Source organism: Anguilla anguilla, chromosome 4, assembly GCF_013347855.1.
Source record: "Anguilla anguilla isolate fAngAng1 chromosome 4, fAngAng1.pri, whole genome shotgun sequence".
Lineage (NCBI taxonomy): Eukaryota > Metazoa > Chordata > Actinopteri > Anguilliformes > Anguillidae > Anguilla > Anguilla anguilla.
The window spans coordinates 61,043,918-61,068,908 of record NC_049204.1 but is presented as its reverse complement, the minus strand read 5'-3'; the positions used below and the strand labels follow the sequence as shown (position 1 = coordinate 61,068,908).

The following is a 24,991-nucleotide window of genomic DNA, read 5'->3' as shown; positions in this document are numbered from 1 at the left end:
CCTGACAACCGGCTCGCTGCAATTAATTCCGTTTAGTCCCATTAATTCCCACAGGACACCACGCCCCTTTTGCCAAGGGGGCCATACCAGGACGCCAGTGCTTATAGCACTAACTCCTTACCCCCCCCGTCACCTGTGCTGCCCCCCTAAAAATAAATACATGGACAGGTTTGCACCCAATCACCCGAGTCCAGGCACAGGACAAAAACAGTGAAGACTTATTTTTCTTTTTTGTGGCTTTAGGTAGCTCACCCACAGGGACAAAGCCTTCTGAATGTGTGTGATTTTGGGAATAGTAGAATATACTTCAATACAATTTCACGTTTTTTATTATTATTTTGCATTGCTTCACAGCAAACAAACAACATGAAGAACATGAACATGTGCAAAAGGTCAAGCAAAATAAATCATTTCCTTAAATTCCCTTGGTTTTTGCCCACCAAAGCTAGCAAATGCTAGCAGGTGTCGCAGTCCTTTATCCAGTGCGATTGGCCAGTAGGTCTTATAGTCTTGACCAGTAGCAATTAGTCTTATTAAAAGTCATGTCATTTGTAATAATTTATAAGTCACAAGGTCTGCGAACACTAACTCCACACTGTATCCACATTTTAGGAAACAAATTAGCTTATTACTAGCTTATTACCATTAGACCATGCGCTTGTTATAATAAATATACTATAGATTCTGCAAACAAAAACAGTGATAAAGGTAAAAATGGGATTTGTAGATGTAAAGCCACTGATCATGCACACTGTGCTATGTCTAAAACTCCGGAATTGGTACACTGTAACTACTCTGCATGTGCACATAAATAGGTTACACTTGCAAATATTAACATCCACGCAGTTTTTTTAAGTTATGTTTATATGATTGTAAATACAATGTAATATTGTGTATATACACAGCAGCTACACTGTATCTACCTCTGTTACAGTGCGATCACACAGGTAGTATGTCACTTAATGTTAAGTGAGGCCAAAGAAAACCACAGGAATGCTATTACATTTTTTAAAACTAGATTATTGCCATATTATAGCAGTAAAGTGCAAGCACATTTTTGTTGTTGTTTTTTTTTTTTTTTGGACAGGTAAAAGCCATTTTTAAAAGTCTCCCAGGTTCAGAGAGGGGCATGGTCATGTGCCACTTATTTCTTCTCTGCTTCTGTAGACACCTGAAAGAGAACAAGAAAGATTGAGTCACGTGACACGTCACATGCTTAACCAGGGCAGCGCTAAGACCGGCAACTCAGGAAAAATAAACATGTCATATTTCATATTTCAATGTTGTCTAATTTCACATTTAATATTAGCGTTATGAAGACGGAGAAACGAACAAATCGGTTCATTAAAACAACCTTCATGAATAATTAACATTTGGTGTCATTAATTATTCATGAGGGTGCCGGCACCTTGAGCTGCTCCATGAAGCTCGCTTTGTTGAAGCGGCCAAAGGCCTTCAGGATTTTCGGGGTCGGGGGCCTGGGTGCGAACAGGGCCAGCCCCGTCTTCTTGTCGGCCTCCACCGCGGCCGCGGCTGGTCCCTTGGCCTTCATCAGCTTCCTGAGGAGGAAGAGGAGCGGGTCGCCGGAGACGGGTCAGCCACGAGAGCGTTGGAGACGACAGGCCTGACATGACTCAGGTAAGCACTGCGATTACACTGAGAGCGGATGTAGCTTCCTAAGCAATCTCTCCTTTCACTTTGCCACAGTTGGCTGAGCAGCTGCATCCCAAATAGGGCTCAAGACCGCAGGCATACTGGTGAGAGTTTCTGTACCTTGAATTGGTCCACACTGACATTCTGGACCTACTTACCTTCCCTTCCGGGCCAGAACCTTCTGGGCCTCGGGGTAGTGGACCAGGATGTCAGTGAGGTCCTTCTTGTCCAGGACGAAGAGGTTGGCGAAACCGTGGGCGGCAACGTTGGCTGTTCTCCTGTTGCCTCCGTCCTTAGAAGACTGTAGAAGGCTGGCGATGACGTACAATGGCCATTTAGACAAAATTTACAGAAAATTAGCAACCAAAAAAATGTGAACAAATATGCATTCTACCCATGCACTGTGTGAATAATATATATCAGGTCCAGTGTGGCTGACTGATCTGATTTGGCATTGTGCTGTTCACTGCATGCTGATGTCACAGCGCTGATAATGCTAGTCACATGCTCAAACCCCTCTTCCTGTTCTGTACCTGATTTCTCCAAACACACAACCGGCCTTCAGTGTGACAAATACGATCTTATTGTCCGGCCCTCCGATCACCTGCACCTCCCCAGCTTTGATAATGTACATCTCCTTTCCAATGTCCCCCTGCAGACAGGACATAGTCAAAATACAGAAAACAGGAAGTGAGAAACTTCACAGGCAAACAGGAAACAGGGAGGGACACAAACTTCACGAACAAAAACCAGGAAACCGGAAGTGAGAAACTTAAACCTTAAACAGGAAATGGGAAATGAGAAACTATAGAGTTAAGAACAAGAATGGGGAAGTGAAAGAACACATTAAAGGACACCAAACTCAATTAGTTGTGCATAATCAGTCCCCTTTTAAAACGCTTCCCATTCTCTGCTTGTCAGTGTCAAAATTAGCATCAGACATCATCTAAGCACTAATAATCAGCCCACAGATGACACAGGTGTGTTCACTCTCACCTTCTTACACACAAAGTCTCCGGGTAGATACACAATGGATTTAAGTCTCAGCAGCATGTCTACGAGCATCTGGTTATCACATCCCTGAAACAAAATATATGTAACTGTTTATCACATCCCTGAAACAACATATGCATCTGTTTATCACATCCCTGAAACAAAATATATGTAACTGTTTATCACATCCCTGAAACAAAATATATGTAACTGTTTATCACATCCCTGAAACAACACATGCATCTGGTTATCACATCCCTGAAACAAAATATATGTAACTGTTTATCACATCCCTGAAACAACACATGCATCTGTTTATCACATCCCTGAAACAAAATATATGTAACTGTTTATCACATCCCTGAAACAACACATGCATCTGTTTATCACATCCCTGAAACAACACATGCATCTGTTTATCACATCCCTGAAACAACATATATGTAACTGTTTATCACATCCCTGAAACAACATATGCATCTGGTTATCCCATCCCTTATACAACATACACGTATTTAATTTTATATTATATTATACAAGGTACATATGTTGCATATGTCATGTCTGTTAGTTCAGGTATTCCAAATATGTGTTTGACTCTCAACAGCTCAATAGTGTAGAAATATGGTAGTTGAAAAGAAGGCATTGATGGGGGAGGGGGGAAGGTTACTTTTGGGCACTCACCTTGAAGAGGTCGATCTTCTGGAAGGTGGTGAGGTTGATGTCCACGGCGATGGCGGTTCTCATGACGAGGGGCATCTGCTCCAACAGCACAGACTCATCTGCCCCAGGGTGGGGGGGGGGGGGGGGGCAGGAGGGGGGTACATGAGTAATGTTTACACCATGTACAAATGTAAATGTAAACGCTATTAAAAACAAGTAAGGTATGAAATTATGTTCCAGAAGAATCAAAGCTTTTGTACTAAAGGTTAACTGCAAATAATAATAATAATAATAAGTCAGTAATTAAATTATTATTTCACAGCAGTATGGAAATGTGTTGACATGTTTTCAGCATACTAACATTTGGTGGGATTCTCAGATGCATACACTCTCTAGAGAATTTGAAAAGGGAATGTGCGTTCAATTCAGTTCACTTCCTGCAATTTGATTGGTTCTCCTCGAGTCTTAGCCAGTATTATGTTATAGGCTAATAACTGAGCTGGCTCATATGGCCTCTGCCGATTGGTGGTCCACCACCCATTAACAGTTGGTGTATTAGAAACGCACATCTCTGGGCTTTGGACAGACATATCTCATTTGGACCTAGTCGGTCTGGCCTGAGACTAAGGCGAGTCCTTACCCAGCATGCCTTGGGAGGCCCAGGTGTAGTTATACCAGGTGCGTACTCTGTGCTGCACCAGTTTGGGGATCCTGTTGGTGTTCATGTAGGCCACGGTACCGTCCATGGAGCTCCGGAAGTACGTCTCCCCGGCGGTGGCGGCTCCGATGACGTCTCTCATCTGTGACGAGCGGAGACAGACGCCTGTCAGCTCAGCTGCGCTTTCCAACGGGCTGCCTGCAGAGGCACGGCTGGATTCGCCCGTGCTCACGTACGCCAGCGCGTCGTGCGATGACTGCTGTAAATGGTTTATAGAATTTTTTCCGCGGAGCCGAAAGTACAGGCGTGGGGCCCGGAAACCGTACATTCACCTAATGCCTGTTCCTGAGAGAGGCACACAGTTAGATTTATTGTTCATTATTTAAAAATGTATTTTACAGCGCTTATCAAGGGGGGTACACTCCTCTATCATTTAAGCCCCTGGCAGCTACCCTACTCCACTCTGAGTCAGGACTTGCATTTTTAAACACATTGGTGTGAATGGATTGAATTTAGGGAAGGTAAGCTGTGAAGGTCGCTCTGGATAATAGCGTCTGCCAGATCTCCAAAATGTAAATGTGAAAATAACAACGTTAATGCCTCATCTGAGAGTCAAACTTGCAGCCTCTGACTTACGAACCCTTAGCAATTACACTACACTACTGCTCGTACTGGAATGCTAGGCCAGGCCATGCAAACACCAGCAGGTGCGTCCAAAAACCCTCCAGTCCCCCTAACAGTGATGGAGGCAGGGATCGCATTCAGATAAATGAATCACCTACCAAGAGCCAACCACCTGTTGAAGGCGAGTCACTCATTAAGGATGAGTCAGAGAGTCAGTCATTAAGGATGAGTCAGAGAGTCAGTCAGGGCGTTGGTCAGTAAGAGTCAATGAGTCCTATCTAAGTGATAGCTACGCGATCATTCACTACACTCTCAGAATTAAAGGTACAAAAAAGTGCCTACAAAGAGACACATGCTTGTCACTGGGGTGTCAATTAATTATTTTCCGGGTAGGGATGAAATACATAATTCATTTTTCTCTTTTTTTGCTTGTAAAAGGTAATTATTAGTTCCCTAAGAGCACGTTATTGTACTTTCAGCGTTCACTTGGGAAATTTGTTGCCTAAAGAACAGCAACCTGTCCCTTTATTTCTGAGAGCGCACCATAATTATGTCTTGAGCTCAGAACCAGATATGACCGGTTTTGCTAATGTTTCACTGTGGTTCAAGCTAATTACTTTTTTAAAAAGCTAGTGTGTTCCATCAAGCTCCATGAAACTGGATAGCAGTCCCTTGCCTGACCCTCAGACCCAGCTTCCTACGAAGCAGGTTAAAGGTCATGCGTGTATTGCCATGGCAATTAACTAGATGTAAACAAAGACACCTACAAAGTGTGCTAAAGTTAGCCATATAGCTCGCTAATCCAACTTTGAATTCTGTTGTTGTTGCTGTTGTAGCCAAACACTACATTGTGACCCACAAGAAATGTTTTAATGATGATTCAGTGAAATCTACACTGAATTTCCCTTTGCAAATGTTGGATTCTTTCTGCATAGTTGTGCACAGAGGATGTGGTAGTGGTGTCTACAGACACAGGCACAGTATATCTCCTGTTTTAAGTTATTCTACCCCAAAAATCAACCTCATGCATATACAAACGAAGAGAGTGACAGAGAGAGAAAAGAGAGTGTCAAAGTGGGGGGGGGGGGGGGACTGAATGCTAAAGGGACTACAGAAATTAAACTGTTCGGGGGGAGGGGGGCGGGTAACAGTAACAATACTAATTTTCTCTATGTCTAACGCAGTGGGGTCGGCGCCTCGACTCGACCGCAGCATCACGCTCGTACCTGTCCGATCAAGCTGGAGAACACGAAGACGCCCGTGAAATAGTTCAGCAACTGAAAGAGGATCTCAAAGACGGTGTGGGGCTCAGGCAAGCCCCCGATGGTGATCAAGGTGCGAACGGCAAAGTAGTAACATCGTAAGTACCTGCGGGAAAGACGGGGGGGTAATCTGGTTTCCCTCTCGCTGAAATACACCTACACCGGCCCAATTGCGCATGGAGCTCAACCTACTGCTCGTTAATTACTCATAAAACACTAGAAGCTTCCGCTATACCACTATAACAAAAAAAAAATCTAATAAATGTTAATTTATATACAAAGGCAATTCTACAGACAAACTGACGCAGTTTAATTTCCTGCCCAGGCTTTTTGGTTTGAGTTAGCGACGATGCATGTAGGAATGATGGGTATTAATGTGGCTTTATAAAATCATGAGGCTGAGGCGCTGTACTGAGGCGGTTCATTGTTGTGGCAGTGTAGTTAATGTAAGCTGTGCAGTCAGTAGCTGACAGTAGAACATGATTGCTTGAATCCTTTGGCCAACATATAATCCATATTTAAAAAATAAATAAATAAATGGACAGAAGAAAAAAACAAAACAATAAAAATGTGGAAAAGTTTGTAAGAAGAACCATGAAAGACTAAGAAACCCAAAGAGGATGGACACAGACTTCAGCACTTTTCATGTTATAGTGATGTAAAGTTGCCCTTAAGTTTTTTTGTTGCTGTTTACTGGCAGATATTAAAGCAAAGGAACCCAGTGTCTCACAGGTACCTGTCCATCTCACAAGTCTTATACGTCCTGTCTCATAAGTCCTGTCTTATGAGTCATCAAGCAAAAAAGGGAAAAAGATTTTTAAAAGACAGAAAAGAGAAGAGCAAAAAAAAAAAGTAATAATAAACAAAAAATAAAAATAGAATATGGACATTAGGGTACCTGGCCAAGAAATGTAGACAAAAAAAGAGCCCCAAAAAAGTAGTTTGTCATCTGAAAGATTTGGCCAAACATGGTGCTGGGAAGGGGAAGCTCAGCCACCATCAGCAGGGCTTTCTCCGCATAGAGGAAACTGCTCAGGTAGCTACAAAAGCACAGAACACTCAATATCAATCAAAAAACAAACGAGAGCCTTCAAAAATATATTTCAAATGAAACAAGGACACCGTGTGTCTTTGATGCGAAGCACCACTCTTACGTAGCGCCCCCCGAATTTCAGCTACTTCAAGAATTTCAAGTCCTAATGGCTCCCCCTTGTGGAGAATCTTCAGTTTAATAAGTGTGAGAGAGTGAGTGCGTGAGCAAGCAAATTCAAGGGAGTGTGTGTCTGAACAAGCCACGTCCATGAGGTGCTTCGCATCTAAAAAAAAAAAAAAGAAATGTACCAAAAAATGTGTTTTTATGATATTAAAACAGGTGAAAAAAAAAATTGGCATCAAGTCAGGCGTGTTGTTTGAGTTGAGAATGATTCATAAGCCATTCACAGATTCAGTTTCTCCTATTCAAAGCAGTGTTCCTCAGATACAAAACACTAATTCTACTCATATAGTCATATAGTCTTCCAATGGAGAAAAAAATCAAATCAAAATAACCTTTAAAAAAGTGCTTCAGCTCTAAAGTAATTAATTGGCTAACACTGTTTCTAAGGCCTAAATCAGCTGGAAGGATAAAGAACAAACGTGCTCTTTGGCCATCCAGCACTGGTGAATCAGACGGCCCTCGTCCAGAGAAGTGCTCCAGAGAGAGAGAGAGAAGGAAGGAGTTACGCACGCGTTGCCCTTGCCGCTGTAGACCCACTTGGTGGAGGCGATGCCCTCGTAAGCAGAGGCGATGTAGTAGATGCACGCGTTCAGGTGAAGGATGTACAGCAGGTAGCCGATGGTCCGGATGACTCTGCCGGAAAAAAAACAGGAGAGCCCTCCACATATTTACGGGCCATAGCAACACACAACTTACTATAATTAAGGAACATGCTTTACATTGTGAAGCTTCCTTCCTGTAACAAAGTTACATCATTAGCATTATTAGTATTATTCTTATTCTTATTGTTTTTGTTATTATTAGTAGTATCATTATGAATATTATTATTGAACAACAGTAAAAAAAAAAAACACGCCAAATTTGCTCTCTGCATGTCACTGGTTGTGAGTTTCAGCAGATCCCAGATAAGTTTCAAGGAAATTTTTGCAAGCCAAAACACAAACACATGAAAGAGAAACTTTGTTCTAAGAGTTGGTGAAAATAGAAGTTCATTAATAAACTGTAGAAGTGTGGTGGGGTCTAAAGGGCTGAAGTGTTTGAGTGTGCTCACTGTTGGTGACTGGGTAAGTTTCGGGGGGGGGGGGGGGGGCGGTCGGGGGCTGGGTGTTCTGCTCTTCCTACCTCCAGATGTAAGCCTTGGTCATCAGGCTTTCCAAACGATCGCTGAACTCAAAGAATGCGTCCATCTGAGAAAATAAAATAATAAATAGATCACATCTGAGCTGCATTTTAGATACAAAACAGTTAACAGAGGTACACCCTGAATGCTACCTTCACTCTAAAACTGTTCTGCGACAGCCTTTGAGGCACATGCAGCCGAATGTATGGCACTTGTGCTGACACACTCATGTTCACTGATCGATTCATTTACTCTCACTACGGCTCTTTGACCAACTCACTTGTCACTCACCAACTCTCACTGATGCTCATTGACTTTCAGTGACTGACTCACTGATTCTTACTCACCAACTCACTGGCTGACTCGTTGACTCGAAACAACTGACTCACTGACTCACTAACCTTCAACAGACGGTTGGCTCTGAAGATGGAGGTGAATCCCAACTTGAGGCACAGCAGGTCAAAGGGTATTACACTGATTATATCAAGCTAAAATGGGGAGAAATAAAAATATGCATTAAATCATATATATATATATATATATATATATATATATATATATATGTATACACCAGGCTTTAGGTCAAAAACATTTTAACAACATAAGTAAAGAACCTCATCAGAACCTTCAACATACGTATTTAAGACATACAATGATGTAAACGAAAAAATGATTTAATGAAGTTCTGGATAAAGCACTGAAGCAGAATCCTGATCTTGGAGAGTGTGTGATTTTGGATTTCCGCCATTTAGGTTTAGTTTAACAGGGATTGTTTTAGAAACACTGGATTTTAATCATACAATGTCATATCTAAAATTACAGAATCATAAAATCATATCTTAAAATAACCAAACTCAAACAACTGCATATATGCATTTTTTACCTTAAATCCTGGACTGTCTCTGTAATTCTTTTTTGTTAAAATCCTGTCATTCTGAAAGATAGAAAGTAAGTTGCTGTTGACTTGTTGCTTTTTGTCTTTTTCACACACACACACACACACACACGCATGCACGCACGCACGCACGCACGCACGCACGCACATACACATTCGTGCTGAAGATGCCTGTAAATTAAGGTACTTTAAATTTAGTGAACAATGGGAATGCAAATTCCTTCCATACATCCTCTTAAAATCAGCAAATAATACACTACATTCTGACAAGCGTTGTTTTCCAAACACAGAAAAATGTTAAATCAACTGTGACAGAACAGATTTCACTGCGACAGAGTGCACTTCATTACTATTGGACGTGCTGTGTTCATGTTCAGTCCGAGACAACAGTGGGCATTTTACTGTGTTCAGCTTCAATCACACAGAACTCTCGACACTGCCCCATGTGGCTGGACGCAGAACTGCCCATGCTCCCACAGCTGCTTTCCACATTTCCATGTTAAAGTTTGTCACAGACAACCTCGTCACACACTTTTTTTGTGTGAAAAAGTAGGGCCCACCATAATAGATCATAGGCTAGTCCTGGCTCTTCCGGCTTCTTTACAGTTAAGAAAAGAATAGAGTGAAGAGTGTTCAAAAAAAGGAGAAGAAGATCAACGTCCTTGGTGACCTTGGACGAGGATTGCACTCACGATGACGTCGCCCCCCTTGACAAACTGGAGGCGGGGCCGGAAGATGACGACGTCAGCGATGTAGATGAGGTCACACAGGAAGTCGCTGGCAATCCAGTAGGGGATGCTCTTCTCCGTGTGGTAGGGAAAGGCCAAACGGGCCGGGACAAGCCAGGCGTTGTAGTTGAAGGCCAGGGTGACCAAACTCAGCCACGAAATGTACCGGCGATCTAGAGAGAGAGAGAAGGGAGAGAGACAGCAAGAGAAAGTTTTAATTGCAGCTTTATTAGTCGAATCTGCCACCCCATCTTCACCCCATCCATCCATTATCTATGCCCGCTTATCCTGGTCAGGGTCATGGGGGGTGCTGAAGCCTATCCCAGCATGCATTGGGCAAGAGGCAGGAATACACCCTGGATAGGCCGCCAATCTATTGCTGGGCACACACCCCATTAACTCACCATTCACTCACACACTCATGCCTATGAGCAATCTAGAGGCTCCAGTTAGCCTAACCTGCATGTCTTTGGACTGTGGGAGGAAACCGGAGTACCCAGAGGAAACCCACACGGACATTGGGGGAACTTAGCAAACTTCACACAGAAAGGCCCAGGCCGGTTTTGAACCCAGGACTTTCTTGCTTATTTATTTCAGCATTTTTTCACGCTCTTGAAAAAGCATTTCAACTGAACTGGGCGGACTGGAAAAAGGAGGAACGTCAAAGGGAGAAAAGGATAGAGGGAGAACAAAAGAGAGAAAGAGAGAGAGAAAGCAGAAGGCGGGGACTCGGAGGAGAGACTCACCTGTGAAAGGATCGAAGGTCTTGCCCACCACCTTGTCCATGGCGTCCTCCACAGGCTTCAGCAGGGTGTCTATGCAGGAGCCACCGAGTTCGAGTAAGAGCGACACCCCCGTCTTCTCCGCTACCTCTGGCTCCTTCACCTCTTCTTTCTTTTTCTCCTCTTTCTTGTCGTCTTTTTTCTCATCCTTTTTTTCCGTCTTCTTGGCTTCCTCCGCCTTCTTGGCTTCCTCTGCCTTCTTTGCTTCCTCTGCCTTCTTGGCTTCCTCCTCTTTTTTCTTCTTCTCCTCTTCTTCTTTTCTGATTCTCTCCTCCTCCTGTTTTTTCAGAAAGTCACGCTTTCTCAAAACGGGAGCTGGAAGGAAAAAAAATACGGAATCGTGACCCAGACAAACCATAATGTGTGTGTGTGTGTGTGTGTGCATGTGTGTTTGTATAAGTATGTGTATGCATATGTGTGTGTGTGTGTGTGTGTGTGTGTGTGTTTGTGTGCAAATCATTTTGTGTGTTTGTATGTATATTTGAGTGTGTATTAGCTTCTGGGTGTTCATGTGTATGTAGAGTGGGCGGGGTCTCTGAGGGGGCGGGACTTACTGACAGGTGGGCTGGGCTCCGGTGAAGAGGCAGTGGGGTCAATGACCTTCTCCTTGTAGAGCGCAGTCCTGTCCCTCATCCGTTTGATGACATCAAGCATTTGCTGGTCAGCGTACTTGTTCACCACGATGGGGCGTGGCGGAGGGGGAGGGTCCTCTTGCCTGCGGAAGGAGGTGGACGACAGAATGGGTGCTGATCTAGGAACAGGTACCCACCTCCATATCCAAACTTTAACCAACATGAGCTAAGAAGCAAAACTGACGCCTAGACCAGCACTCCTATGAGCCCAGTACTGCAAAAAAGTCTGTCTTAACAAGAGTTTTCTGTCGTGTATTGAGAATTAAAATACTTTTTTTGCTGCTTCTCAGGAGAGCTTATGGAATTCTACTTTTAAGATATATATATATATATATATATATACATATGTATTACTTTTTATTGAACCCCGTGGGGTAATTTGTCCTCTGCATTTGACCCATCCTAGTTACTTAGGAGCAGTGGGCAGCCACAGAGCAGTGCCTGGGGACCAAACTCCAGTTCTGAGGCCAGTGCCTTGGTCAAGGGCAACTGCAAGAGCGCACCTAACATGCATGTCTTTGAGTGTGGGAGGAAACCGGAGTACCCGGAGCAAACCCACGCGAACACGGGGAGAACATGCAAACTCCACGCAGAGAGGATCCGGTCGGACCTGGATTCGAACCCGGAACCTCCCCCTTGCGAGGCAACAGTGCCAAGCACTATGCCACTGTGCCCGCGTTTACTGAATAGTGCGGGCCCTAGTGCAATACTTTGCATCCTCACAGTGGAGACAGAGTTAATCACTGTTGCCTTAAACTATATTGTTTCTTGGATTTTTATTTTATTTTTTTTGGTATTGATTTAGCATTAAGGAGATCCACAGATCCTCTTAAGTCACAAATACTGCAAATCCCATAATCCTCTTTCGGCAGCACTACTTTAGCCTGCTGCTGTCTCTCACATGGAACACATCCTTTAGCCCCATGTTTGTTTTCACCACTCAAATCAGCAGCGAAACAACATCGTGTGCAGGTATAGGATACCAGGGCATTTTTGCGCCATACGGCCCACCATTTTAACTGTGATTATGACTCGCATTACGCCTCTTTTAGTATTCTTGCCCGGGTGTATTTAACAGCTTCTAAAAGTATTTCACCCTTTCCATAAGGTATTTCATTCGTTTCATTAGATATTTCAGCCTTTTCATACAGTATTTCAGCTTTTCTTTTTTAAGAGGAACGCTGTCTGGTTTTAAAGTTTACGTCCCCCAATTTTCCAAAGAGTATCTTACTGTTTTTAATGAAGCCTCTGTGTGTGTCTAAAGAACAAAGGAAATGACTACTGTTACCTTAGAGAAGGGGTAAAAAAAAAAAAAAGCCTAAAAAGACCTTTTACATGATAAAACTTTCCCTTTTCTTTGTTCACCCAATCACACCCCCGTCCGACCGACCAGGGTCACCACCAGGGATTTTGGGTGGGCCCCATGAATAGACTTCACATTGGGCCCCACCACCACAGACCACCCCTATACCTGTGCAATTAGGGCCCCTCTCACGATAAACGAAATGAATGGAACCGGACACAGTGTGACAGGATGTCCCAAGTGCACAGGGGGGGCTCGAACCCTTACCCCTCAGCGGCGCCGGGTGGTTTGGCGGCAGGGTCGGACGGCTTCTCCTCGGCCTTCTTGGTTTCGGTGGCCGGGGCGGGGGCGGCCGGAGCAGGACCTGCACGAACGCACCAGCAGGGGGCAATGTTGCCAATTACACATTCACTTACACAAATGAAAGCACTCCAAGAAAGTCAGTTTAGGCAAGGGCAACGACACAGGGTGAGAGGGAGAGATTAACAGAACAGAAGTGGGTAGAGAGATAAATCAGGCCCTCTTTTACAGCTGCTTTTGTTTTTGCTTGTATTCACCCCTACAAATTATCTCTCTTTAATGACTGATTTCCAGTTGTTGCTGCACCCCCTCTCCTCCCATCCTCGCCTCCCCAAGTTTAAACTCCCAGAAGTCTTTGCCGACAGGCAGGTCCTGACTGTCTCATCTCCTCTTTCCTTCTAAGCATCGATGGCAGGAAGCCCAGAAGAGGAGATGCTATCTGACTCCAGGTGGAAATCGATATGCGGACATAAAAATAGAGGCAAGACATGCTGAACGTGCGTTTGTGTTCTTGAAAAAATATAGGGTGGCCTTTATATTTTGGTAAACTGACATATGTAAGCTACACACCGCAAGCGTCCCGGTTCATTCATCACCGTTTTAAAAGCCTGACTGAATTACGGACCGTCTGGCACCTGGGTGAATTGCTTACCGCCTGGTTTGGCTTCTCCATCTTTCTTGGTTTCGTCCTTTTTTTCCGCAGGTTTTTCTCCTGGCTGTGAGGGGGGAAAAAAGTTTCCTTCAGGCTTGAGCAATTCCAAATTTAGAACCATATTCTACAAGAACGGGATGGGCATCCATCTATTTTTATAATGTATTTTCTCCAAAGAAAAATAATAGATTTTAAAAATGATGTTCAGATATTTGTAATATAGTAAGCAAGCAAGGCATTGCAATCACTCACTCTATATTAAATTATAAGCTATAAGAAAACATACGCATGCACAGGTACATGGACAGCTCACAGAAACGTAAATGACAAAATAATGCAATTTAGGTAACAAAATTATTTAAATAACGGACTCTTTTTATCACTTGCTTCGCGTGCAGTTCTGCGCCTAGCCCGACTTAAGGGCGCACGTTTCCCTTCTTGATCGAACAACGACGGGCGAGAACCAAGTCTGTTAGAAACCGATTATCCGCTATACGACAGGAACGATAAGACAGATGCCCCAGACACCGGAGCGCCTTTAAAAAGGACGTCAATAAAACCGGCTCTCTCTCACCCGGCCGTGAGTTACTCCCTCGTTCTATCTCTCTCAGGTGCGCGTGACAAAATTCCAGGATGACGCGCCGCCTCGTCGCCCCGGCGAAGAAAAGGCAATCGCCGGCGATCGGATATATCACGGGAAGCGCTGCATTCGCGGTTCAGCGGGCACGTAAGTAACGACGTCGTTCGGCAAAGTTACGGCCGCGCCGAGTGTCTGGGCTCTGGAGAATTAGTTTTGAGAAAAAAAAGAAGAAAAGTGGATGGGGGAGGGGGTGTTTCTCCTAACTGCTGGGTCAACGTAGGTGATGGACACGTCCAGAGAATGGTTGATTTTATACTAAACATTGACTTGTTCCCAGTTGTCAACGGAGGAGATAAACTAGTCATGGAACAGGTGTGGGAGATAAATTTGTCCTGGGACAGCTGTACTCGAGCCACTAATGTACATGAGCCGCCAAGTCCCCTGGTGGCTAAGACTCAACACAACACAACAAAGCACAGTGCGGAGAACAGCCCATTCAACTGAACAATGGTCACCATTTTCCTACCACTAAAGGGTACCTAGTGCTCACTGCTTACCTACAAACTTGATAGTATTTGAAAACCCCCAGAGTTTCTGCCTCTACTAAATACCTAGATCTGACCGCTCCTTCCAGGTTGCCTGGGCGGGTAAGGTATCACCACCCCGTCCCCTCACCACCGGAGTTCCCCAGGGCTCAGTCCTTGGTCCCCTTCTCTTCTCCATGTACACCAGATCCCTTGGCCCTGTAATATCTGCCCATGGCTTGTCCTATCATTCCTATGCCGACGACACGCAACTCTTTCTCTCCTTCTCCCCATCGGACACACAGGTCCCCGCCCGCATCTCCGCTTGCCTGAGGGACATACAGAGCTGGATGGACAATCACCACCTGAAGCTCAACCCGGGAAAGACGGAGCTAATCTTTATTCCTGCTCTATCCTCTCCCCTCCTCGACTTTTCCATTTCCTTAGGGACACCGTAGTGACATCATCACCCTGCGCCAAGAATCTCGGAGTGATGATGGACAACAGGCTGTCCCTCTCCAACAACATTGCAGCAGTAACCCGGCATGCAGATTTTTCCTATACAACATCCGCAGAATCCGCCCCTTTCTCACCACCTACTCAACCCAGCTCCTGGTCCAAGCAATGGTTCTATCCCGCCTGGACTACTGCAACTCTCTTCTGGCTGGACTACCGGCATCTGCCACCAGACCCCTGCAGCTCATTCAGAATGCTGCGGCTCGTCTGGTCTTCAACCTCCCCAGACACTCCCACGTAACTCCCCTGCTCACTACCCTCCACTGGCTGCCTGTTATAGCTCGCATCAAATTCAAAACATTGGTTCTAGCATACCAGGCAGTCAAGGGATCAGCCCCAGCATACCTTCAAAAGATATTCAAACCCTACATGCCAGCCAGATCCCTCCGTTCTGCTACCTCAGGACGCCTAGCACCTCCCCCTCTTCGCACCTGCACTTCCAGAACACGTCTCCTCTCTGTTCTGGCCCCACGATGGTGGAATGACCTCCCTGTGGAGGTCAGAACAGCTGAGACTGTGACCCATTTCAAACGACGACTGAAGACCCACCTCTTCAGGCTGCACCTCTCCCCATCCCTTCCCCCCCCTGTAAATGACTAAACTTAGGGTTGTAACTAGGCAGCTGTTTAATAGGTGACTTAGTTGATGCGCCAGTCTTAACGACTACTTGTATTTTTATTTATTTTTATTTTTCCATAGATTGCGTTGTTGCCGTTCTCGTTGTTAGTGTTAATCAGTTCAACCTGGACCCTGGTGGTTAAACTATGCGGTTGTTCCCTGTACTTGGACCGGTACTTCTCTCTAGGGGTTTCGTCATACTTGTTCCTGGTTATGGTTATACACTTTGTTGTACGTCGCTCTGGATAAGAGCGTCTGCCAAATGCCTGTAATGTAATGTAATGTAATGTAATGTATTCCACGCAATGACTACCCTCTGTGCGAAGAAATACTCCCTAATGTCTGTGCGGAACTTCCCATTCATGCTCATTTTCATTTATGCCCCCTCGTTCTGCTGACACAGACGTCCCCACGTCTCAGGCAAAAACAGCACTGTCCTGCACACACCCCAATGTCCTGCAAACGTTATCGATGAATTACTACACATCCCAGAAGACCCGGCAATGCGATGTGTCCTGCTTCTCGAGGCAGAGTTTAAGTTCATTTACATCTCGGCCATTTAGTTGTCGTTTCTTACACACAGAGCAATTTACGAATGCGAATAAAGAAAAGGTCTAGATTCATGAGGCACCACCAACACAAGCGGGGATAAATGAGGAGTTCAACGTTTGGGCTATAACACACCAGAGATGGGCAGTCCCTCATCGCTAGAATTAGCATGTAGAAGGGAAAGTAAAAAGAGGTTTTGGAGGATAGAGGAATATAGGCTAGATCTAGGGGAGAAGACGTGGAAGAGGGGATGGGAATCAGGGAAGAGGGTGTTGTTCTTTTTTCTGCCGCTCTGTGAGACACCTCTGTGGCAGTTTTCTGTAAAAAGCACTACACATAAAACTGATTTGATGATTTTTTCTTTTTTTTTCTTTTTTTGGAGCGAGTCTGTTCTTCATTTCACCTCACTTCCGCCTGTCTTTCCATTGCAGCCTTGACTCAGGCAGGGTCCCGCAGGGCCACGCACGTCTGTGATGGGACCTCTAAACACTGAAACGCCTCGCTGAAATCTTCCACCGCTCGGTCCTGGCAGTGGAACCCTCCTCCCCGGAGTAAATCAGCCTTTTATTTATGTATTTATTTATTTACTTACTCACTTACTGACTTGTAAATAAATAAATAAATAATTGAATAAGGAAGAAAAAGGTAGATAATCCCAAAAAAACTAGAATAAAACTGATCAGATTTGAGAGGAAAAATAGCCTGCCTATCTGACCTAAAGGTGGATGCAGAAGGGGTGCAGCAGGTGGGGGGCTGCAGGGGTCTTACCTGGGCAGGTGCGGGTGGAGGTGGAGGTTGGGGCGCTGGAGCTGGGGCCGGGGTCTGTGGATCCTGGCCGACTCGGGGCGGCCCGAAGGCTGCTTTCAGCTTGCCGAACATGTCAGTCCGGCCGGTCAGGAGGGAGGGGTGAGGGCTACTGCAGAGAGACACCGAAACCCCCCCCCCCCCCCCCTCGGTTTATCCCTCACAGACTGCTGTCAGGAGGGGGGCTGTCCTCATAACCTGACAGGCTGATGCAATTAGCCTGTTTAGCGCTGCTAATACCCACCTGCAACCATGCCCCCCCCCCCCCCCCCCCCCCCCCAACCACCACCTTTTCCCCTCCCAGTGAGCCCCCCTTTCGCCATAGGAGACGTGCTTCTCTGTGTGCTTCATGCAACGGTTGTAATGTGGCTCCATGACATAATTTATTGAGTTCCTGTGGACTGCCACCTATATATGCCCCCCAGCCACAATACAGGGGAACAGCCTGGTTGTGCAACGTTTTCACAGCTCTCCCTAATATCTGCCACTCACAAACAATTGAAACATCTCTGTCAGATTCAGGTTCTCTCTTTATCTACTCATAGAATACTAAAATATCTCTCAAATGCAAATTCTCTCTCTCTAAAAACCTCTCTGTGTGCATTCAAACTCAAATATGATCTATCTGTGTTTCAATTGAATGTGTTGCTAAATGCTAAAAGCATTAGAATACATAAGATATGTGCCATGTACAGATGCTTTTCTCTTTTAGAACTGGCACTGTGGTCTTGTTGGCCCTGAACGAGAATGTTGGTGTGGCCCCAAAGTGCTGTAGCCCTAAAAAAAACAGCATATAGAGCATTTATGCCAGTAGCCAACTCTGCATTCTCTCTCTCTCTTGCTCTCTCACAACATTTAGTTAATTAATCCTCACATTCTTTGGTCTGTCCTGAGAGGATTACTGCTGTAGTCTTTCAGCTGAGCTTATTTTGCGGACATAACGAGTGTGGACTCGAAATAACTGTAGTGACCTTTATATAGGTATACATTAACTCCAATTCTGCTCGAATTCTGGTATCTTTTTGAGCAGAGGTTTAAATCTCATTTGGTCTTTTGCGGCTGTTAATATTAGAAAAACCGCTGCATGTGAAATATTTTAGAAGCCACTTCTGTTCGAGTGTGTTTCTCTCTCTCAGTGTGTGTGTGTATGTGTGTGTGCGTGCGCTTGTTTTGATGTGTGTGTGTGCGTGCGTGCGTATGTTTATGTGTGTGTGAGTGTTATGGTAAACATCTCGCTTAAAGTAATAGGAGACGACGAGCAATTCGCTAAACCGTACTTAGATTGCCTAGCAAAGAATCAACTTCTAAACAGGCGTGTGTGGTAACCCTGTCTGTTACCATGGTGAAAGGAAGCCATCCAAAACATGTGCGTCAGTGAAGTCTTCGGTTCAGAGAAGGTATCAAGAGTATACGGTTTACTGGGACGCCATACACAACAGAGTTTACTTTTCTTTTTTATTTCGTCAGTTAAATAATGTCACTTCAAGCCAGTACTCCCAGTCTGCAGTATTGCGGTATGTACATATCTGGAAATATCCTTAACAATAAACTAGCCAACTGAGCTATGTTGCTAGCTAGGACGGTAGTTTGCTCTAAGTTTTGTAGATCTCCATGGTGCAAGACATATCTTAACGCCTTTCTGACAAACGGATCGATTATACGCCCCATTATTGGATTCAGATTTTTTTTTTTTTTTAAATAGGTAAAGGATGTAAGCAAGGTGTGTTTTTAGAATTCATGGCTACCAAAATCGTTACGTGCATTTCGTAACAAGTCACCGCATAGCACATGTAGATACAGGCTAGTTTTATTAACTTAATGTTTATTGTTACAGATGATCAGATCGTTATCGGCATAGATTACACACATCTGGAAGCCTTATGTGGCGTAAGTGGACTCGGAGATGGGTAAGACCACGTGTGCTGGCAAAGCACATATTTCTACGTTGTCGAATTTGTTGTTGCCGTTGTTGTTGTTCTATTATTATTATTATTATTATTAGCAATATATTTTGAATGTAAATGTAGGCAACACTTGTGCATTATTCCCTTACATAAGACTGTCCATGCCAGTTTTGACATAAAATGTTTATTATTTAAACTTTCTCAGCGGCAGCGATTCGAAATCCACAGAAGAGGCCCATAAAGATTTTATGAGCTCCTATCAAAAAATATTCCTCCGACCCAAGAAAGTGATTCCGCGCGTCCCGCTCCCTTCAAATTGCAGACCGTAAGTCACGCGCACCTGTGCACTGCACTGCATGGGTTTGCTGATAAACTGAAATGGATATAGTGGGTCAAATGTCTAGTTTAACCTGAATCACAAATGAAGTATCCGGCTGTATAAATGGATAGCATTTGAAAATGTGAGCTGTACAGGTAGCCTACCTCTGGATAAGCGTAGGGCCTATCCGCTACGCAGCGGAAACAATAAAAAATAAATACGTGAGAGTAACGGCATGTTCATATTCCGAGGAACTGGTGGTTATCGTCTCAACGGCTGTAGGCTGCACAGCATTCCTGCTTCAGATACCTGTATTTCTCGAACTGCCCAGCTGGTGGCGCAGGCAGGCTTTTTACAGTTGACGTGAAAATCGGTAATACTCATTGGATTGATACATATTGCCATACGCTGAAAGACGTGACAGGGGGAATATAGCCGGAAACGTATTATCTTGCCTTGCGGATTATTCTTTCCGCGTTATTAAACAGCCCGGCTGTCTTGTCTGTGATGATGCCCGGAGACACACGTGCCTCTTGACGTGGTAATCAATACTTGCATTCATACTTGTGGCATGCGACCATGCATTAGACATGCAATTGCTTGCTTTCAGGTGCAGTTACTGTCATCTTGTTTGTGAAATTAAATGCGCGGTGGTCGGGCTGGGGCTGCCCCCTATTCAGAGTGATTACAGCTGGGACCGTGCGCCTATGTATGGCATTAGCATGAAAAACGCACATGTCTGCGCTCTGTCACGCCTTATGCAGCTCAGCATACTGATGCGGAACTGATGTGCGTGCGTGCTTGTGTGTGGTGTGTGTGCACACTTGTATACATGTGTGTTTACACGCGAGTGTGTGCATATGTGTGTGTTTGCGCATGTACGCATGCTTGTGTGTGTGCACATGCTTGTGGGTATGTGTGTGTGTTTATGTGTGTGTGTGTGGATGTGAAGCTGTGGACACTGGTTCTCCTCAGTCTTTATGCGTTCTCCGGTGCGTGGGGGGTGGGGGGGGGGGGGGGGGGGGGGTTGGTAGCATGTGCTCTTGAAGAATGATGCATTCTGTGAAACCCACTGTTCTCTTCTCTGCTGTGCACTGATGCTAGGAGAGATCATCATTAGCCCCCCTCCCATCTCCCCTCTCTCCATTAACCCTTGTGAGGTCACAAATATGTGATCAGGATGTCTTTAACCGGTCATTCTAATGCTGATGTAACAATCGCTGCTGGTAATCGAAAAAAATGGAGTTCTAGAACACATTTTAAAAAAACGTTTAAAAAAACCCCCAAACTTCAAAGGGTTACTAGGATCAGAATGGGAGTATTACAGCCAATGGAAACTGCAGCACCAAGTGCGCCACAGAGTCAGCCATTCCGGCTCTTTAGGGTACTGAGTGCTCCTCCTCACCCCGTTTTAAAGATTTTCTTACCCTTCGGAGAGGGGCGAGTTTCAGGCTGACAGATCCCCGTGACACTGATGTGCTGTGCACGCTGCAGCTTTCCCTGTCACCAGACCCGAACCCAGTCAGGCATCTCCGGGCCATTCACGGCAGGACGCCTGAGACAGCCTTTCACGCTGAGCGTGAGCTGATTGACTGTCTCAGAAGAGCGGTGTCGTGTTCTGCAGCATGCCGGTGCGCCACTACGCCACCATGCATACAGCCTGTGCTGGCCAGAGGCCCGTTGAAGAGCAGGGTTTTTGTAATGTTTTATCTTTTTCTTTCAAAATTCTGTCGGTGTTCTAGAACTCCATTGCTTTCAGTTCCCAGTAGTGATTGTGACATCAGCATTGGAATGTTCAGTTAAGTAATTTGACTGAAAATATGCAGTGTAAATTGGCTGTGCCCGACACTTACATACAGTCCATTCATACAGCTTGATATGTACCGAAGGAGTTAGTAGCTCCCTTAATGTTAAAACGTAGATTAGTGGTTGTCACTTACCGAAATAAAAAACTAAATACAAAAAAAAATCGATTTTGGTGGGACGCCGAAATAAAATCAGTGTATGGGATACACTGGCAGCTGTGCCCTACAGATGCATTGAACCTGCAACCAACATTCTGATACAAACCCAGTTGCTTTGCCACTATACTACACTGTTGCTTAAGGGGCACATTTCCTTACAAAAACACACATTTGTCATGCACATGCAGTTCTAGGTTATCAGTGAAGGTCTAGTTGTGTACAAATGAACAGAAATCCTTTGAGTGTGAAGTTAAGTGCGTAATTCATTTGGAGTTTTTCAGAATGAATGAGAATACGTGGTCACCAAACTGGCAGTGATATTCTGCATCACTGGGAACTGAGGTTTCATAAAGATTACAACAAATCAGAGTGGGAAAAAAAATCTAAATATTCAAGCAGTTATGTTGTGTCCCATTAGCGTGCAAGTTCCTGTGAGAGGAAGACGAGGGGGCAGCAATGCATCCTGGGATATGAGGCAGAGCCAGGGTCACAGCAGGCAGGCGCGAGATCATCTGATCGGCCAAACACTGAGGGCTCTGAGGAAACTGTGAGTACCCGCTAGGACCCTTTATGCCCGAGAGAGCGTGAGAAATATTCAAGTGAATTTCCTTTGTTGGCCACAAGAGGGCAGTTTATCACCTTTTAGAAAATATATTCCCATCAATCGGAAGTGTGTGCGTTTGCCGTTTTTCTTTGTGGATATGAAACAACGCGCATTGTTTTAATTATGAAATGATTAAGAGGTGTCACGAGATCATTTATGCGTCACAGGATCGTCTATAGTTGAAATGTCAAGCTTGTCGAGCAGAGTTTCCAAAAAGCCTGTCACTTCTGCTCAAGGCTTGAATAGTGGCCATGTTAAAAAAGAAAAGAAGAATTCATTAATATGAATTTAATTACATTTGAAAAAAGAGGGGATGTGGCTCTTTGTTTCACCCTAAGCTGTCATCGTTGGCAACTGCGTGGATTTATTTAGTTTTCTGTATTTATTTGAACATGTGCAAAACTCATCTCTGGTCAGCTGCCCTGACTGACGTACAAGGCGTGTTCTCCTGTTTTCTTTTGTGGGTGGGTTGGGGGGGGGGGGGGGGGGGGGGGTTGATGTCATCGTTTTAATTGAATCTTTTTTTTTTTTTTTTTTGCTTTTGATCCAGGTCTCTCCCAGGATCTTAGTGTGTGGTTTTATTGGTTTATCTTGGGCTTGAGTTTGAAAGGGTTGCAGCAGAAAGGCGCCATACTGGGAGATACTGCATTCACAGGTCTTAGGGGGTGAAAGCATTGTAGGTGTTCAGCATTAATCAACCCCCTCCAGACAGTGTCTGATGCTAATACTAATAAAAATCTGGGTGAGACCATGATTTTGGATAAGAAGCTTTTTTCCCTTTTCAATGGAGAAGGTGTGGTAGGAAAGGCTATTTTTCCATCAACCCAGGGGGAAAGTGAAAATTCTATATGCTGCTTTGTCAAATTGCATGATTTGTCATGTTCCCTCAGCAGCTGACAAGGTGAGTGTAATGCAGCCAGTTTGATTGGCCGACTGCTTTGAAGTGCTTCACTGTAATTGGTTGGTTAGGCAGGGATTCACCCCATGCTGTCGCGGTGAACAGAATTACAAATCTCTGCAGCAGTATCAGGTGAACAGGGACTGGTGCACTGCTCTGGTCATTCACTGGCCCATCTTATCTAAGGAGAGAGTTAAGGTTCAGTTCCCCAATGGAGCAATGACACGCATGGCTAGTGTGTCCATGCAAGCTGTGTAATTCACACTGCGCAAGTGTGAGCAAATAATAATAATGATAATAATAATAACAACAACAGTAATGATAATGATAATAATAATAATAATGATAGGACTAATAATAATAATAATAATAATAACAATGGCAATAATAATAATAATGAGACACTAAAATCCGCTTTTCCACTTTATCAATTTGCGGCATGGCGATAGCAGCACAGAAAGGGTATGGGGGGAGGGGTTTTAGTAGTACACCTAGGACACCTGAAAGACACTGCTTTTCATCCTGTGTGTGCATGTGTCTTTGTGTGCGTGTGTCTGTGTGTCTGTGTGTGTGTGTGTGTGTGTGCATATGTGTATGTGTGTGTGTGTGTGTGTGTGTGTGTGTGTGTGTGTGTTTGAGGCTATAATGCTGAGATAGTCAAGAGAGGGTTGAATGAGGGACACACACGCACACACACACACACACACACACTTCCCTCCGCTGTGCTGGGTCCCCGTGAGAGCCTGTCTGTGTGCCAGGGCAGTTGGGGGGGGGGGGGGGGGGTCGTGGGAGCAGGACGTGACCCCCCCCCCATTCCCCACCCCGCCAGCGGAAACCCTCCTCTTGTTTTATGAAGGAAATGAGGGACCACCAATCTGCTGAGTCTGCACTTTCTCTCCCCCTCTTCTATTTCTCCTGTTTATTTTTTCTTTAAATCAGGCTCCCCCTCCCTCCCTCTCTCTATCTCTCTCTCACAATGTCTTTTTCTCCCTCCCTCTCTCTCTCTCTGTCTCTGGCTCTCTCACTCCCTTGCTGTCTTTCCCTCTCTCTCTCTCCCTCTTTCTCTCTCTCACTCTCTCTCTTTCATGTTGAGGTGAGGAAGATGGACAGATTGGCTGTGCACGTGCCTGCTCCCTCTGCAGGCTGTGTGATCTCTCCCTCTCTCCCTCTCTCCCTCCCTTTTATCTCTGTCTCTCTCTGCTCTGCACCTTTTCACTCTCAAGGACAGGCTGGCCAATCGTAAGCCAGCCATGAGTGTGTGGTATTGCCTGTGTGTGTGCGTGTGTGTGAGTGTGTCTGTCTGTGTGTGTGTGTGCGCATGGGCGTGTCTGTGTGTGCAAGCATGAATCTGTGTGTGTGTGTGTGTGTGTGTGTGTGTGCATGTCTGTCTACGTGTGTGTGCTTGCATGTTTGTATGTGTGTGTATGTTTGCAAGTGTGTGTACTTCACTCTAAGGGACATTTGCATTGGCAGAGTACTGCATCACTGGGTCCATTTGCTGTACTGCAGTAATCTGTGTCTTTGATGTGCCAGTCTGTCAAAAGAGGTGTCGTGACTGGGCCCATGTGAACCCATTACTCTGCACATTACACTGTTCTGGCACAGGCCCCATTACCGCTCACACGAGGAAGAGGAGAAAGAGGAAGATCTTCCCAAATGGGTTTTCAGGCTATTACGGTACCTTGATCTTGTCCACTTTTCGGATACTGCCTGCCTTGAAACCATGGTGATAAGAGCAGACCATTCAGCTGTAAAGAAAATCATAATTTACCTTCAGATGGTGGAGCATCCAGTAATGGTTTTGGTGAAAACTTCTATGGTTCATTTTCGCTTTCGTTTTTTTTAAATGTAGCTGCCTTGGAAGTATTATTTTATTCCAAACGTAAAGATGCGTGTCTGGTTTTGTCATGTGTCACCGAATGTTGTTTTTCACGAACAGTGTACCCCTGGACACAGGGCATTGTGAGGGTTAAACTCTGCCAGCTTTACCAAACTTACCTGGCCCCAACTAACCCCTCCTACCTGGCGGTTGAGTTCAGCCAATCAGCTGCGGAGATCACCCCACACCTCGGGAGGTTCGAACGGTCGTCTGGCAACCAGAGACTTGTCGATTCTATCCCCGGTTCACTGTCGAAGTGTCCTTGAGCCTTCGGGTCCTTGAAGGACATAACGAAGACTAACCCCCGATTGCTCCTGACGAGCTGGTTGGTGCCTTGCGTGGCTATCTTGA

At 45.0% G+C, this 24,991-nt stretch overlaps 2 protein-coding genes across 3 annotated transcripts in view; one reads left to right on the top strand and one right to left on the bottom strand.

The window, feature by feature from the left end:
* Positions 1 to 913: 913 nt before the first annotated feature.
* Positions 914 to 17,147, bottom strand: LOC118225767 (cyclic nucleotide-gated cation channel beta-3-like). Its single transcript, XM_035414669.1, has 18 exons — positions 17,037 to 17,147; positions 13,482 to 13,545; positions 12,797 to 12,893; positions 11,149 to 11,309; positions 10,559 to 10,909; positions 9,777 to 9,985; positions 9,073 to 9,123; positions 8,591 to 8,677; positions 8,192 to 8,256; positions 7,580 to 7,702; positions 5,818 to 5,959; positions 3,950 to 4,109; positions 3,331 to 3,428; positions 2,650 to 2,733; positions 2,187 to 2,305; positions 1,812 to 1,964; positions 1,409 to 1,559; positions 914 to 1,171 (listed from the first exon to the last, which is right to left on the bottom strand). Exons 1-18 carry the CDS (start codon positions 17,145 to 17,147, stop codon positions 1,145 to 1,147), a joined length of 2,253 nt encoding a protein of 750 aa, XP_035270560.1. The 3' UTR covers positions 914 to 1,144.
* Positions 17,148 to 18,342: 1,195 nt separating this feature from the next.
* Positions 18,343 to 24,991, top strand: part of cnbd1 (cyclic nucleotide binding domain containing 1) — a 29,798-nt gene continuing 23,149 nt past the window's right edge. Inside the window, exons 1-4 of one of the 2 annotated variants that reach the window (XM_035413953.1) lie at positions 18,343 to 18,586; positions 18,907 to 18,979; positions 19,182 to 19,301; positions 21,678 to 21,806. In XM_035413953.1, the coding sequence (XP_035269844.1) occupies positions 18,547 to 18,586; positions 18,907 to 18,979; positions 19,182 to 19,301; positions 21,678 to 21,806 (362 nt within the window). In that variant the 5' untranslated portion in view covers positions 18,343 to 18,546. The remainder of the gene's footprint in view (positions 18,587 to 18,906; positions 18,980 to 19,181; positions 19,302 to 21,677; positions 21,807 to 24,991) is intronic. The other variant, XM_035413955.1, reaches the window with a different exon arrangement.